At 37.0% G+C, this 17,372-nt stretch overlaps 1 protein-coding gene across 2 annotated transcripts in view; it reads left to right on the top strand.

Moving 5' to 3' along the window:
- nipbla (NIPBL cohesin loading factor a) overlaps positions 1–17,372 on the top strand; it is a 56,864-nt gene that overhangs the window by 33,062 nt on the left and 6,430 nt on the right. For both annotated transcript variants that reach the window (XM_059549484.1, XM_059549485.1), the window contains exons 23-41: positions 518–661; positions 761–847; positions 1,359–1,576; positions 1,680–1,782; positions 1,873–1,971; positions 2,067–2,213; positions 3,252–3,386; positions 3,463–3,561; positions 4,468–4,521; positions 4,627–4,735; positions 9,931–10,061; positions 11,210–11,350; positions 11,609–11,857; positions 12,195–12,285; positions 14,794–14,967; positions 15,130–15,320; positions 16,105–16,212; positions 16,816–17,016; positions 17,117–17,263. In XM_059549484.1, coding sequence (XP_059405467.1) covers positions 518–661; positions 761–847; positions 1,359–1,576; positions 1,680–1,782; positions 1,873–1,971; positions 2,067–2,213; positions 3,252–3,386; positions 3,463–3,561; positions 4,468–4,521; positions 4,627–4,735; positions 9,931–10,061; positions 11,210–11,350; positions 11,609–11,857; positions 12,195–12,285; positions 14,794–14,967; positions 15,130–15,320; positions 16,105–16,212; positions 16,816–17,016; positions 17,117–17,263 — 2,628 coding nt within the window. The remainder of the gene's footprint in view (positions 1–517; positions 662–760; positions 848–1,358; positions 1,577–1,679; positions 1,783–1,872; positions 1,972–2,066; positions 2,214–3,251; positions 3,387–3,462; positions 3,562–4,467; positions 4,522–4,626; positions 4,736–9,930; positions 10,062–11,209; positions 11,351–11,608; positions 11,858–12,194; positions 12,286–14,793; positions 14,968–15,129; positions 15,321–16,104; positions 16,213–16,815; positions 17,017–17,116; positions 17,264–17,372) is intronic.

The following is a 17,372-nucleotide window of genomic DNA, read 5'->3' as shown; positions in this document are numbered from 1 at the left end:
TAATGTATATATTTTATTTCTATTACTGTGTTATTTTTATATATTTTCGTACAAAGCTACCCATATGTTCTTAAAAATATATTGTTTTTGTTGCATTTTATTCGTACTTACTACAGTAATAAGTCATTTACTTATAATTGTGAGCAACTCTAAACCAAATCCCAAGCCTATAGTATGTTAATTAATATTACTCCGTTATTGTTTGTATAGTTACACTGTAACACTGTAAAATAGTTATACCAACATTTGTAAAATTAAAATGATTCAAATATGTAATAAATTACATGTATTATTTCTAATGTTTTATGAATTAGGTGAAACGGGTTCAAGCTGACAAAATACAGTTAAGAACCCCTGATATATAATAATAGTTGTAGGGTTTCTAATATTGTAATAAGATGAATAATAAAAACGCAGTTTGGATAATAAAAGAGAATACTATAAGTGATTGCAGTGAAACACACAGTCTGGTTCTTTCTTCTTGAATGACCCTTGGCTCTTCATACTCTGTCCTCAGGTGCACCAATTCAGTAACAAGCAGACAGAGATGGCACTGCGAGTAGCATCACTGGACTATCTGGGTACTGTAGCAGCCAGATTGAGGAAAGATGCCGTCACCAGCAGGATGAACCAGAAAGCCATCGACCGCATCATCAGAGAGGTACATGCATATGTATCTACATATACACATTGACTACATCTTATAAACACTCAGTTTGAAATGTGTTTTTTACCCAATGCTTTTTCTATGTGTGTTTAGAGCTCAGAGGGAGATGAGACACAGCGGCTACAGAAAGCCTTATTGGATTATATGGATGAAAATGCAGAAACAGACCCTGCCCTCACAGTGAGTCCAGCTCAGATGCTCTTCATGTCCTGTGACCTTTATGTAGAGTTGGGGTCAGCTGCTGAGTTTTTCTATGATCAAGTGTCAAAATCTGAAGTGCATGTAAGATTGCCTGTGGTTAATGTAACACCTGGAAATAACCGTGCCAGTCAAATGTTTAGACATGCAAGACTCAGTTTGTTTCTCATTATCCTAAAAACCTTTTGCACTAAAGGTTTATAGTTAAAATTATTAGTAAAAGTTGGTGGAGAGAATCCTTTAAATTATATATAGGTACTTTAAATGTACCTTTAGAATTTTTCACATTTCCGTTGTGTTATTTTATAACTTTAATGACACTTTTAAAATAATATCCGTTTAACTGCAGAGAATAGTATCATTTAAATTACAAGCTGGCTTCTCTTTGATACTATATGATATGTCATTTAATTATTAATTATCAACTAATTTGCCCTTTTTTCCGCTCTTAAACCATCATGTCAAAATTCCTCAATCTGATTTTGTATTCTAGTTTGCACGCAAATTTTACATCGCTCAGTGGTTCAGAGACTGCACTACGGAGGCTGAGAAGGCCATGAGGAATCAGAATCAAAAGGAGGATGACTCTGAGGGCACGCAGCACGCCAAAGAAATCCAGGCCACCGGGGACATCATGCAACGTGCAGAAACTCGCAAGAAATTCCTCCACATCGTCATTAAATCAACTCCCAATCAATTTGTTACTCTCAGGTATTACCACACAAATATCTCTGCTTTAATGATGTAACATCCTCAGCCTCAGTCAAGACTCTTATAATGGTTATATTGTGCTATTAAATGAATCTTTTGGCAGGATGAATTCAGACACTGTGGACTATGAGGACGCCTGCCTTATCGTACGCTACTTGGCCTCCACCAGACCCTTCTCTCAGAGCTTTGACATCTACCTGACACAGGTGAGAAGATTGGTCTGAAATGTACTCATAATCAGTTTCCACTTGGTATTAATGTGCCTAACTAATGCTTCATTTTGTATTTCCTTTTAGATTCTGAGAGTGTTAGGGGAGAGCGCCATAGCTGTCAGGACCAAAGCCATGAAGTGTCTGTCTGAGGTGGTGGCTGTTGACCCCAGTATACTGGCCAGAGTAAGAGATGCAGCTGTATTTAGACTGGCAGCACAACACTATTGGTACTTCTGGCAGAGCTGACCGTTTAATTGGTGGGTTTGTCTGTTATGTAGTCTGATATGCAGCGTGGTGTTCATGGGAGGTTGATGGATAACTCCACCAGTGTGAGGGAAGCAGCGGTCGAACTGCTGGGACGGTTTGTGCTGAGTCGACCTCAGCTGACGGAGCAGTACTATGACATGCTCATCGAGAGGATACTGGTATGACTGCAATTCAAATCACTATCTCAAGGTTTAAGGAGCGAAATGTCCTGGAATAATTATGCTGGCAATTCATAAGAATAAATTACATTTTAAAATGCATTACAGCAGAACATGATTCTTTTAATTAGTATTGCTGTTTTTCGATCAGATAAATGTGAGCATAAGATTTTTTTTTTATGCATGCAGCCTTTGACCTCATAACAGTTTATTAATATAGGGGATGTTTAGCATTTTAAAAGCTAATTTGACATATTGCAAGACCACTTAAAATGAACTTGTGAAGACAAAAATGTGAGTTAAAAACTGAAAGTTAATGGTGACCCTTTAAAGGGTCTATTAAAGATTATCACTTTCCCTGAAGTCCATTGGTCTCCAACTCAATTCCTGGAGGACCACAGCTCTGCACAGTTTAGCTCCAACCCTAATCAAACACACCTGATCCAGCTAATCAATGTTTTCAGGATTATTAGAAACTTCCAAGCAGGTGTGATTTGGAGCTAAACTCTGCGGAGCTGTGGTCCTCCAGGAATTGAGTTGGAGACCACTGCTGTAGACATTGATGTTAATTTTAGCCTAAAGTCTTCATGTTGTGTATATGTATACTGATTCCAGGTATCCTGAGAGGATAGGCAATAGAATTTATTTTATTACATTTCCTAAAACCCAAACAAAACAGAACAGTGTTGATCCTGCATCCACGATCTTGACGACTGTAACATGAGACTTCTCCCACTTGCATTGTGATCTGCTTACAAATTAATAGAGTTACCCAACGTATTTATTTTAAAATTTTTTATAAATCCCTCCATATTTAATTCCCACTTGAATGGTGGTCCTTCTGTGTCCAAAAGTGTTCAAGAACAGCTGTCATTGTAAGACAGTGAGCAGCTCCGTTTGTTTGTACGAGGGAGCAACAGTAACTGTGGGGGGTGGGGCTTACTAATAGTTGTATACACAAGTTGTGTTATTTCCTGCTATTTTGTATATTGTACATCTGTGTGAAGTGTAAAGAGATTTTATGTGTTTTCACTCCAGGACACAGGTATCAGCGTGAGGAAGAGGGTGATCAAGATTCTGAGAGACATCTGTTTAGAACAGCCCAACTTTAGTAAGATCACAGAGATGTGCGTGAAGATGATCCGCAGGGTCAATGACGAGGAGGGCATCAAGGTACAACCACAGTCTCTGTTGTGATAGGTTTTTCCAGTTAGTGCCAAAAGTGCTAACAGTTTTTCTCTACCTACAGAAACTGGTGAATGAAACATTCCAGAAGCTGTGGTTTACACCCACAGCCAGCCACGACAAAGAAACAATGAATAGGAAGATTCTCAACATCACTGATGTGGTCAGTCCAACTGTTTATATTATATACATTTATATATATATATATATATATATATATATATATGTATGTGTGTGTGTGTGTGTTTGTGTGCATTTGTATTATTTGCCTCTAAATCAGCTGATTGTGGTTGTAGCTAGGTAACACTTGAGAAGATGTGTTTTCATACATTTTGCTTTTACTATCAAAACATAAGACCTTCCAGAATAACTTGAGTATGATTCCTTGGCGCATACAGGAAATAAAGGTGCTCTATGTAGTTTTTTTGAGTGCACTAAAGCATAAAAATACCATATGACATTTGCAGATATTAAGGAAACATGCTAGGTTCACATGCTTGTTTCTCCAAAAATTGACGCTACAGCCAGTTATTCTGCTTTGAAATGTGAGTTCCATGTCAGAATGTCTGTTTTTGTTTTGGTCTGTGTGACTCCGCCCACTACCTGTTTACCCAGTAGTTTTACAACACCCTAGGTTGCCAGTTGCTGGAAAACACAGCATATTGCAGCCATGGAAAGTTCAGAGATCGCAGACTCTGCCTGACCCAAAAAGTCTCAGCATCCAACTAAAAAACTCTATGACTAGAGGCATATTACAACAGCAAAAAATCAACTCATCAACTTATAGTGTTAGAGTTGCCTTCCATTGTCAATTGTGCTACTTTCTCAATCTGGCAACCCGCTTGAGCTTTGCACCTGAGGATGTGGGGCAGGAGAAACAACTCTCTCCAGTATTTTGAATTTGGATTGCAGTACCCTAGTCGTCAATATTACATAACTGCACCTTGAATAAAGCAGCTTTCACTCAAAGACTGATTTGTGTCCATACCTAAAGATCTAGTCTTAAAAAGGCTTTTCTTTGAAAAAGTGCATCATCTCCTAGCTGAACTTCTTCTTTACTGTCCTGCAGGTCGCTGCCTGTAGGGACACTGGCTATGACTGGTTTGAGCAGCTCCTGCAGAATGTAAGTGTTTTCAAATCAAATCAGTTTCCATCTGCCGTTCTCTTTGTTTGGAGGATTGTAGAGCTGTAATTAGCAGCGTTTTCTTTCTTCCTTTTTTTTATATAGCTTTTAAAGTCAGAGGAGGACTCATCCTATAAGCCAGCCAGGAAGGCCTGTGTTCAGTTGGTGGACAATCTTGTGGAGTACATCCTCAAATACGAGGAGGCTATTGCAGGTGCGCACATGCTACTAGAAATCTGATTTGTTTTAGCAAATCAGTTGAAATCAATCCTGTAAGGTAGGACTGTCAAAAAAGCTGAAAAACTAAATTCGAATTTTTTAACTTAAGTATGAATTTCGAATTTTTTTCTTCTGAGGCCTCAAGATATCGAGCAAAATATTACTAATGCAAGTTTATTCAAAGCATTAGAATACATGACTGTGGAAAAACAACATATTTAAAATAATGTTTATGAACCAATTATTATTAATTTAAGTTGCTTAAAGAACTATAAACAAAACCGTGTTATGCATGCATGCATTGTTAAATAAATAAAAAGGGCGGAAAACCAGTCAGACAGAATACATTTTTTCATTTAAAAACATGAGATGCAGTGTGATGGGGAACAAAAAACCCACCATAAAGTCTCGAGATATTTTTTAAAGATGAAATTAAATACATTAATTTTACATGTCTTTCTAAACATGCGGCTCTCTTGTGCGAGACGTGAGTCCAACGGTGTCCCTCTAGAAAATGCGCGAAATATGCATTCTGTATGAAAGGCTTGGTTTCAGTTTTGACATAAACAAGATCTTCTCCACATTGATGTTCTTTTTATTTAAATTTTTTTTTTGTAGTGGCTTCAACTGGATAGTCTTACATAACCTTATAATGCACCACTGATAAAGTTCAAGTATACCTCAGCCGTCCACACACTGTCTGCATTATGTCCTTTTCGTCATCCGCGTGTGGGCATTTTTTGAGACCGCGCGGACGGTGAGCGTACACAAGGTGAATGATGAGACTGCAGGTACTGCGTGTCGAGCTCGTCTGCCTTTGTAAGTTGTGTAGACACGGCTGTGCGCAGGGCGAGATGGAATGGAACATGGACTCTGAAGTACCGGGGCTCATAAGGCAGCTTCCTTAATGCACACCTAAAATTTGAATGCACTTTTTTTGCATTCGTATGTGGATTTTTATTTTAAATTCGACGAATATTCGAAATTCGAATTTATTTTTGAAAGCCCTACTGTAAATCCTGATGTATGAACTAATAGTCAGAAAAAAAATTATTTTATTGAAATGGAGCAGTTTATTGAAGAAAAAAAAAACTAAATATTGAAAATATACAGCAAAATATTGAAAAAGAAGTTTGCATATGTACTTTTTCTTGAGTATCATATATTTATTTGATATATCAGGCTTTTATGTTTCATGTAGTGCTGTCAAAATTAGCTTGTTATCGCAGGTGATTAATTTTTACAGTTTAACAGTGTTTAAGCATCTCACCGCGAGTGCTAGTCAAACGAGCTTGGAAATGGTACATGTGATGAGGAAGCTTCAGTAGAACAACAGTTAACTGCTGCTGAATGAGATGTATGGCAGTAAAAACAACATGACCTGTCCTGTCAGCCTTTATATTGTGGTCGTAGTATGTGCTCTTTCATTGCATGCACAAATACAGCAGCGTGCACTGTAGCCTGTATCATTTAATATTAAAACACGATTAAACTACTAACATCAGATCCACGTCAGGTTCAGCAGCTGCAGCTCTTAAAGTAATAGCAGCCAAATTACCTTATATCCCAGCTGCTGTGATATCTGTAAATCTAAGAACATAAAAGGAAATCAATAAATTTTGTCGCTTAATTAATCTATTTCATTTAGAATTTAGTGTTTGACAACTTTATTCAATTTCTGTATATTTCCTACTTGCTGAAGGGCACAGGTATGACAATGACGATTTTTTCATAAAGCACAGTTAATTACAACTTCCGTCTACCAATGTGCTTTCCATTAGGTCATTAAAAACAGAAAAACACAACAAACAAACAGAAAAATTATAAAATCGTACAAATATCCCATTAGCCATATGCTTTAGAAAATAGAAATGTCTTTAGCCTGGACATAAAAATATTAAGAGAAGTGGCTTGTCTAATGGATAATGGCAAGGCATTCCAAAGCCTGGGGGCAGCAATATAGAAAGCACGTTCTCGTACACAATAGATCCTGGTTGGAAGATCGAAGGGATCTAGCGGGTTGATACTGAGTCAAAAAATCACAGGCCCAACCCATTTAGTGATTAATAAACGAGGAGCAAAATTTTAAAATCCACTCTAAAACAAAAAGGCAACCAATGTAGTGAGTGTAAAATAGGAGTAATATGCTTCCTCTTTTTAACCTCATATAAGTCAAGCCGCAGCATTTTGAACAAGCTGCAAACGGGATAAAGCAGTCTGGCTAATCCCAAAATAAAGTGAGTTACAGTAGTCCAGCCTTAATTTAAAAAAAGTTTATTTTTTTTAAAAATCTTTAAAAGAAAGAAAAGGCTTAGCTTTTGAAAGCAATGTAAGCAAAGCCAAGCCTTTACATCTGCCAAACATGCCATAAGAGACTCAAGAACCACAAAATTGCATTTGATGGTCAAATAAACCTGGGTGTCATCCGCATAACAGTGAAATGTCAAACCATGCTTTTTAAAAAATCGAGTCAAGACGGAGCATATAGAGAGAAAAAACAGATAAGGAGCCAAAATAGAACCCTGGGGAACCCCACAGGGCAAAAAATCATTACTTGAGTAATGTTCACCCATCTTGACAGCAAAAATCCTGTTTGCAAAATATGATTTAAACCAATCTAGAGCGACACCTCTTAAACCAACACAATGTTCTAATCGATCAATGAGAACAGCATGATCGACTGTTCATGATGACATTCATTATAATGGGTTTAAGTTTCATTTAATGCAGGTTTTCTAAATAGACAATACATTATTTTATGATAGTTAATGAATTAATATAATGTATTAATTAATAAGTTTATTCTTGCTAGTTTAAAAATGTTTTTTCCCAAAAATGTATATAAGTTGTTGTAGTGTTAATTTCGTCAGACGAGACGAGACGAAATATGTTCGTCAACAACCTTTTTTTTCATGACTAAGACGAAATGATGACAAGACTGCACCACTGTCCAAAAACGCTGACTAAGACTAAATTAACATGCATTATTGTTGACGAAAAAAGACGAGACGAAAATGTTTTGCATAAAATAAAAACTAAGATAAAATCTCTCTTCATTTTCGTCTACAATCGTCTCTGCTTTTTCATCAACTGTTACGCCTTTAAAAATTCAGAGCGAGTTTGCGGCTTCCCGCTGTTGCTCAAGTTACAGGTCTCATACTCCTGTTGCTGCCAGCAGGGCCTGCCCGCGGCATAGGCGGTATAGGCAAATGCTAAGGGCGCCACTCATCCATAGGGGCGCCAGAATGAGTGAACGAGTGAATTATTATTATTTTTTTAACTTTTTTTATAATAGGCTACTATTTAAAAACCATTAATTCGATATACTACCAAATAAAGCAAAAAAAAAAAAAAAAAAGCTCTTCAATCTTCCCCCGCCCATCGAGTGCTTGAAGTGCATCAGAAACAGAGCGCACGCACGATCAGTTGTTGGTAATTTGTTGTGTAGCGTGCCCGACGCCGCATCCAATGTAGACAGCACTGCTTTTGTTAACACACAGCTCGTAGAAACGGCCTGGCAGCTCGCGCCAGTTCTAGACACGGTGAAAGTTTCCTGATTGTGACGGAAGGCCGAATTTACATGACACATTATAAATGAGCATAGTCTGCGATAGATACAGTGCCAAAAAGAAGAGAAGAGGATAAAGACAGAGGTAAAGAGATGTAGTGAAAGAACAATTTATTGCATAGGAGTAAGATACTATAATTTCATGGCAGTTATTTTTACCTTAAACTTAATGTTAGCAGTTGTTCTGAGTTCTGAGTCCCCAGACTGTGATTTTGTACAATCATGTCAGTTTTAAGACGCATTTTTTATTATCACTTTTTTATTAATGTTTTACTCTACAGTTGTGCAGTTTTGGGGGGATACAGTACAGGCCAAAAGTTTGGAAACATTACTATTTTTAATGTTTTTGAAAGAAGTTTCTTCTGCTCATCAAGCCTGCATTTATTTGATCAAAAATACAGAAAAACATGTAATATTGTGATTATATTATTACAATTTAAAATAATTTGTTTTCAATTTATTATACCTTAAATTATCATTTATTTCTGTGATGCAAAGCTGAATTTTCAGCATCATTACTCCATTCTTCAGTGTCACATGTGACATCCGGTCTATCACATGATCCTTTAGAAATCATTCTAATATGATGATTTATTATGAGTGTTGGAAACAGTTCTGCTGTAATGTGTGTGTGTATATATATATATATATATATATATATATGTATATGTGTATATATATGTGTATATATATATATATGCTAAATCATGAACACATGCATGGGGCGCCAGGTAAAATCTTGCCTAGGGCAGCAAATTGGTCAGGGCCGGTCCTGGCTGCCAGCCTGTGGCTGCAACACAAAACTGCTGAACGCACAACACCCAAAGCGAACACGAGTGATGAGCGAGCGACAACGACATGCAAGGTCGAAAGAAGAGGCTCGATATTTGTGTGTTATAGTTAGCAGCGGTCTGTTATCAAGAAATAAAATAGTGTGTGCGTAAAAAGAATTTGTCCACACACCGCTCAAAAAAAAAAAAAAAAAAAAAAAAAAAAAAAAAAAAAATCCTGAGCGCAAGTCCACCGTCTAGGCAGGCTTTTTGTGTTAAATTATATTTCCTGTTGCTGCGCAGGCTCTTTTATTGTATATGACAGCTTATGTCCCGATGACCTGTCTTTGCATTACGATTAAAAGCAGTATTAATAAAGTATAAAAATGTGATCAGGTTAATCATTTGTGAATGTGTCTCCTAAATCAGAATTTGAAAACCAGACACATTTTACATTTGCATCCAACAAAAATCATTCAACAAGTGTATTTTGTCAGGTAATTATGACATTTAACCAATGTTTGAGATATGTGAAACACTTTTTTTTACTGAAATGTTTATCAGTAATAATGTGTTATTTAAAAAAAACACTACAATTTTTTGACTAAAACTAGACTAAAATTAAAAGACTTTGTCGACTAAGATACCTTGAGTTTTCTTTTGACTAAAACTAGACTAAAATGACGAGACTTTTAGTCGACTAAAACTTGACTGACAAAAAAAAGATATGTGAATGACTAAATATGACTAAAACTAACAAGGACATTTGGCACAAGACTAAGACTAAGACTAAATTAAAAATAGGTGACGAAATTAACACTAAGTTGTTGTTGTTATGCTGTCTGTTTACAGAGCACAAGAGTGTGAACTCAACACGGTTAGTCGCGTGCATCACCACGCTGTATCTGTTCAGTAAGATCAGAGCGCAGCTGATGGTCAAGCATGCCATGACTATGCAGCCCTACCTCACCACCAAGTGCAGTGTAAGTTCAGACTTTCATTTTAACAGTAAACTTACCACTTTTCAGCACTTTGTATGTGTAGTCATAAATTTGTATTAAATAAAAAATGTAGAAAAATTTAAAATTACAGCACAGCTTTTTTATGAAAAAAAAGAATCTCGATGTAATAATGTAATGTAATTACATTGTAATGCAATAAATTGTTAAATTGTTAAAGTTTCATAAATTCAGTTTATTGGGCATGCTTTTTAACAATTCTTAAAATGTAAAAAAAAATTAAAAGATAAAAAACTTTTGTGCTGAACTTATAGCTCACATCTTGTAGGTCTCCCTATATCTGACACACCCATTGTAGGTCCTGCAGTCTCTACTAATGAGTTATGAGTTAAAGCTGATGAGTTAAAACAGGCTTGATAGATGAGGGAGACTCAGAAAATGTGCAGTGCTGGGGGTGCTCACAGGACCGGTTTGAAAACCACTGCTATATTGTAAAAGTTTATTGGTTTTAATTTGGCTTTAATTATTTAATTTTAATTCAACGATTAAAAGAGAAACCAAAAAATTTAAACCAACAAAAAAGTGAAACATAACCAGAAAAATGTATGGCAATATTTGGAATTTGTGGAAATAAAATGCATTTCATAGGGCCTCAAAAATGTAAAGGAACACTCCACTTTTTTTAAAATAGGCTAATTTTCCAACTCCCCTAGAGTTAAACAGTTGAGTTTTATCATTTTCTAATCCATTCAGCCGATCTCCGTGTCTGGCGGTAGCACTTTTAGCTTAGCTTAGCATAGATCATTGAAGCTGATTAGACCGTTATCATCTCGCTCAAAAATGACCAAAGAGTGTCTATATTCTTCCTATTTAAAACTTTCCGTCGCCTTAGTACAGAAGAGTCAAGATTTAAATAGGAAAAATATAGAAACTCTTTGGTCATTTTTAAGTGAGATGCTAATGGTCTAATCAGCTTCAATAATAAAATACTAAAACTAATTTTTATAACTGTATGCTAAGCACATGCCAGTACGATATTTGATGTCATCCTGCCATCTTGTGGCCATATACTGCTAGTGTTTTAAAATGATGATGTGCCAAGGTATAAGATTGTTTTCATTGATGTTTTTTTCCCCAGTGTTTATACATAATGCATTTGTTTATTTACACAGTCTCAGAGTGACTTCATGGTGATTTGTAACGTTGCGAAGATCCTGGAGCTTGTGGTTCCTCTGATGGATCACCCCAGCGAGAGCTTCCTGACCACCATTGAAGAAGACCTGATGAAGCTCATCTTAAAATATGGCATGACCGTAAGTGACCTGCCTCACCCACTCATATACAATTCACATATCTGAATTAACACTTTTGTGCTTAGCATACAAAAATTATTCTAGTGTGGTTTGTATATCTATTTAAAATAATAGAAGAATTATCGATTTGTATGGTTTATTAATCTTGTAAGTAGATTGTCTGGTTGTTCATTTGTTGACATAAAGTTACAGATAGACTTTTGCATCCTACTTCTACGCATCCCACTAAGTTCTCTCTCTCTTTCTCCTTTCGCACAGGTTGTCCAGTACTGTGTGAGCTGTTTGGGTGCAATAGTGAATAAAGTGACTCATAATTATAAGTTTGTATGGGCCTGTTTTAACCGTTATTATGGGGCCCTGACTAAGCTAAAGCTTCAGCATCAGGAGGGTACGAACAGCATGGCACTGTCTGCCACCAAAGCAGCCCTGCTCAGATCTCTCTTCACTGTGGGAGCTCTCTGTAGACACTTTGACTTTGACCTCGAGCAGTTCAAGGGCACCACTAAGGTATCGCAACCTTTCTCAATTATGTAACCATTATATGATTATAGACCTGCATGTAGTTTACATGCAGCTGCTAGTGTCATGCAGTTGTTTGCTCATTAACATTAGCTCATTAGTTAACAAACACCATTTTCACTGAATCAAGTCTCTACTTATAGCTTTTTTTAAACCAAAGATTTTTTTTTACATGTATCTACAGATATTTTTTTAATTGTAATTTATTAAAATTGTTAGTTTTTTATTTTCTTTTTTATTCCTATGATTATTGTATGAATTTGTTTCATTTGGTATGTTTAAATAGGTGTTATTTAAACCTGAAATCTTGCACTGTTATTGACAGGTTGTGATAAAGGAGAAGGTTTTGGAATCATTACTGTACTTCACCAATCACGAAGATGAAGAAGTTAGATGCAAAGCCATCATTGGATTGGGTAAGATGATGCGTTCATTGTATATTTGTGTGTGTGTAATATATATATATATGCACACATAATACCATTGAAACGTTTGGGATCAGTAAGATAAAAAAAAAAAAGCCAAAGTTTCTTGTGCTCATCAAGGCTGTATTTATTTGATCAAAAAAAAAAAAAAAAAAAAATATATATATATATATAGTGAAGTTATTTTAAACCGCAATAATACATTTTCTGTTTTAATATACATTAAAATCTAATTTATTCCTGTGATCAGTACCCCAGTCTTTAGTGTCACATGATCCTTCATAAATCATTTCAATATGCTGATTTATTATCAGTGTTGGAAATAGTTGTGCTGCTTTATGTTTTTGTTACCGGTGATACTTTTTTCAGGATTGTTTTATAAGTATATATATATATATATATATATATATATATATATATATAAAACAGCATTCATTCAAAATGGAAATCTTGTGTTACAATATACACTACTGTTCAAAGTTTGGAGTCAGTACATATTATTCAGCAAGGATGTGCTAAATGGATAAAAAGTGATAGTAAAGTCTCATATTGTTAGAATTTTTTTATTTTCATTTTAAATGAATGCTGTTCTTTTTAACTTTTTCATAAAAGATAGCACTGATAGTAAATCAGCATATTAGAATGATTTCTGAAGATCGTGACACTGAAGACTGGAGTAATGATGCTGAAAATTCAGCTTTGATCACAGAAATAAATTATATTTTAAAGTATATTTAAACAGAAAACCAATATTAGAAATTGAAATAATATCTCACAATTAGGGCTGCACGATGTGTCGTTTAAGCATCGATATCGCGATGTACGAATCCACGATAGTCACATCGCAGGATGTGCGATGTAGGCTGTCGTAGTTGATCTGTTATTCATTAACTGTACGGGCCAGCTGCTCCCCGGCCCTTGACGAATGTGATTCGCAGATTAATTGCACAGCTTAACCATCATAGAGTGAATATTTTTTCATTGACAGGACTGAAAAACACATGCAAGTTTAACAGGGCAGAGAGAGAGAGAGCGCGCAAGAGACACAGAGAGAGAGAGCGCCCGAGAGAGACAGAGAGGGAGGGAGAGAGCGCGCGCGCGAGAGAGACAGAGAGCGCGCGCGCGAGAGAGACAGAGAGAGAGCGTTCGCGAGAGAGAGAGCGCGCGAGAGAGACAGAGAGAGAGAGAGCGCGCGAGAGAGACAGAGAGAGAGAGAGCGCGCGAGAGAGTGTACGCGAGAGAGACAGAGAGAGAGCGTGCGCGATAGAGACAGAGAGAGACAGAGAGAGCGCGCGCGAGAGACACAGAGAGAGAGCGCGCGCGCGCGCGAGAGACAGAGAGGGAGGGAGAGAGAGAGCGCTCGCGCGAGAGACAGAGAGGGAGAGAGAGAGCGCTCGCGCGAGAGACAGAGAGGGAGAGAGAGCGCTCGCGCGAGAGACAGAGAGGGAGAGAGAGAGCGCTCGCGCGAGAGATAGAGCGCGAGAGAGACAGAGAGAGAGCGCGCGCGCGAGAGAGACAGAGAGAGAGCGCGCGCGCGCGAGAGAGACAGAGAGAGAGAGACAGAGAGAGAGAGACAGAGAGAGAGAGCGCGCGCGAGAGAGACAGAGAGCGCGCGCGAGAGAGACAGAGAGCGCGCGCGCGAGAGACAGAGAGAGAGCGCGCGCGAGAGACAGAGACAGATCGTGCGTGCGAGAGACAGAGAGAGAGAGAGAGAGAGAGAGAGCGCGCGCGAGAGAGACAGAGAGAGAGCGAGCCGTCTTCAAACAACAGGAGTGCTGTCTTGCTCTCTCTCCCTCCCGCATATTAATCAATTGACACGATGGTGTCGATGTTTAAATCATTTAAAATGAGAATGTAAGTGTGCTCACCCCATTTTTGTTTGTAAGAAAAAATATCGCAATATATATCGCAGAAAAATAAAATATCGCAATGTCATTTTTTCCCCAATATCGTGCAGCCCTACTAACAATATTAGTTTTCTTTTTTCTGTATTTTTGATCTAATAAATACAGCCTTGATGAGCACAAGACTCCATTAAAAATCTTTTTTTTATATGGAAATTTTTAAATTAAGTTTTTATTTTCAACTCTTTAAGTTTTAGTACTTTTATTATGTGCTTTTGTCCTTTTGTTAGTATTTTTAATTTTATTGCTATTTTAGTTATTTTAGAATTCAAATTTAATTATTAAATTATCTTGAGTTATTGGCAAGGCAACATTTTGTTCTTCTTCTTATTATTTCTGTGTTAAGTTAAAACAATGTTCCATGGTTTTAGTTTTTTAAGTTAACAATAACAATACTTCAATGTAGAAATGGGTAATTATGCATATGCCAGATGCATAATTGGTGTATTTTCTCAGCTTTTTGTTACGGAATCATTTCTCTGGTTGATTTCATGCACTGCACCATAGTCATATTTTAATTGGTGGATTAAATAAATTGCTTTGATAAAAAAAAGAAAAGAAAAAACACCATAATATTCTTTCTGTTGTCCTGCAGGCTTCCTGTTCATAATGCACCCGAGTCAGATGTTCGTTCCAGAGGTGAAGTCTCTGTATAACGGGCTCCTGTCTGATAACCGGTGCACCATCACGCTGAAGATCCAGGTGTTGAAAAACCTCCAGATGTATCTACAGGAGGAGGACTCTCGCATGCAGGAGGCCGACAGAGAGTGTGAGTGACCATGGCTTTTGTTCACTCAACAGCTTTAAAATTGCTTGTGTGATTTTGAGATGAACAGCATTCAATACACAAACAAAAGACTGTCAAACTTCATAGGGGCTATTAACTCTATTCAACCCTTAAAGAAAGCTTGTTGTGTTTTCATCTTTTCAGGGCAGAAATTATCAAAGCAGGAGGATCTAAAAGAAATGGGTGACATCTCCTCTGGTATGAGCAGCTCTATCATGCAGCTCTATTTGAAGCAGGTGCTGGAGTCTTTCTTCCACACGCAGTCCAGTGTACGACACTTTGCCCTCAATGTGATCGCTCTGACCCTCAGCCAGGGACTCATACACCCTGTACAGGTACACACACCATTATACAACAACTCTGACATTATAAACCCATCACTGGTCCTGGACAAATTCATAAACTTCTGCACATCTTGACCCTTTGCATGTTGTTTTGTTTTTCCTCGTTATAGTTGTAACACGATGTTCATGGGTTTGATTCCCAGGAAACACACTAATGAATAAAAAGTTTAGGTGCAAATGCAAAATAAACACAATAAAACCATTTCTTTAATAAGAATTATTTATTTAAACAAAAATACTGTAGAACTGTAATATTTGTGAAATATTATTGGTAATTAAAATATTTATTTGAATTTACTTTACAAATGTAATTTATTGCTGTGATGCAGTGTTGCATGATCTTCAGAAATCATTCTAAGATGCTGATTTGCTGCTCAAGAAATATTTCTGATTATTATCTATGTTGAAAACACTTGTGCTGCTTAATATTTTGCTCTTAACCTAATATAAAGTTTAAAGAAAGGCATTTTTAGCACTTTAAATACTGTTATTTCTTTGGTCAATTGAATGTTCCCTTGCAGAACATAAATGTTTATATTGACTACAGACTTCCTTGCAGAAATGCTTTTGATTTTTAATTTAGTAATGTTTTCAGCTACAGTCAAGAGTGCTTATTTCCAGTTAGATTTCATTCCATTCCACACTTTTATATTTCATACGGTCCACACAGAAAATTATAAATAAATAAACAAGGTTGGGTGTCTGTCACAGTCTTGGCTGCAGAACTTGCACACTAACACAGACTTGTCACTTTCCTTCCTCCTTTCAATCACAGTGTGTGCCATATCTGATTGCAATGGGGACGGACCCAGAGCCCACCATGAGGAACAAAGCAGACCAGCAGCTGGTTGAGATTGATAAGAAATACACTGGATTCATCCATGTGAGCACCAATCCACACACCATGCATACCATATGCATCTCATGCAGTATCATAATTATGTTTATAAATTGGATAATTCTGGTTCATCATTCATTCTGGACAAATAGACTGAAGCTGTGTGAGTAAGAGTGTAACGTGGGAAACCACATTATGCCATGAAACATCCAAGTTAAACCAACCTGAACGCTAATGAGCTAGAATGATCCAGTTTATGTAAGCATGTATTGATTAATTTACATTGATTTATAGATTTATATTCATGTATATTTTATATGTATATTCAATGTGTGTGTGTGTTAGGATTGTTTTAAGGTGTTGGGTTAGGAATAGGGTTCAGTTTAGGGTTACTTGCATGAAATTATGCATAATATATTGTTATTATAATAAGTATATGTAATGTGTAACAAGCACACCTCAAAATAGTGTTACTATATATATATATATATATATATATATATATATATATATATATATATGAATATTAAACTGCCAAGATGATGACCTTGATTTTATTTGTTTGACTAGCAGGTGATAAATTGCATTACATAATTGCATTGTTTAATTTATTTAGTATTAAATTATACAATTTATATTACTTTACAGATGAAGGCTGTAGCTGGGATGAAGATGTCGTACCAAGTGCAGCAGGCCGTTTTGGGATCCACAGGACCTGTGATCCGTGGTTTCCGTCAAGACGAGTCCAATTCTGCTCAATGTTCCCACCTCTACAGTATGGTCCGTGCAAACAGACAACACCGGAGAGCGTTCCTCATCTCACTGCTCAATCTCTTCGACGACAGCTCGGTTAGCGCGCTTTGTGTGTCTGACTCTTCCTGTCGTTGGTTCTTTGTTTTGATGTTGAGACTGACCTTTTCCATCTGTTTGTCTCTCTGTGTCTGAGCAGAAGATTGAGGTGAACATGCTGTTGTTCATCGCTGATAATCTGGCCTACTTCCCCTATCAGTCTCAGGAGGAGCCGCTGTTCATCATGCATCATATAGACATCACACTGTCTGTGTCAGGCAGCAACCTGCTGCAGACATTTAAAGAGGTAAGCGTGCTCAAGTGCTTGTGTCTGACCTTAACAGTTTGAGTAGCACATTTCAGCGCTGATTGTTTTGGGAGCCTGTCACAATGTAATCCAGCTTTACGAAGCAGCT

The sequence above is a fragment of the Carassius carassius genome, chromosome 5 (assembly GCF_963082965.1).
Source record: "Carassius carassius chromosome 5, fCarCar2.1, whole genome shotgun sequence".
NCBI classification, from domain to species: domain Eukaryota; kingdom Metazoa; phylum Chordata; class Actinopteri; order Cypriniformes; family Cyprinidae; genus Carassius; species Carassius carassius.
Note: the sequence above shows the minus strand (reverse complement) of the source record. Positions and strands in the feature narration are given on the sequence as shown.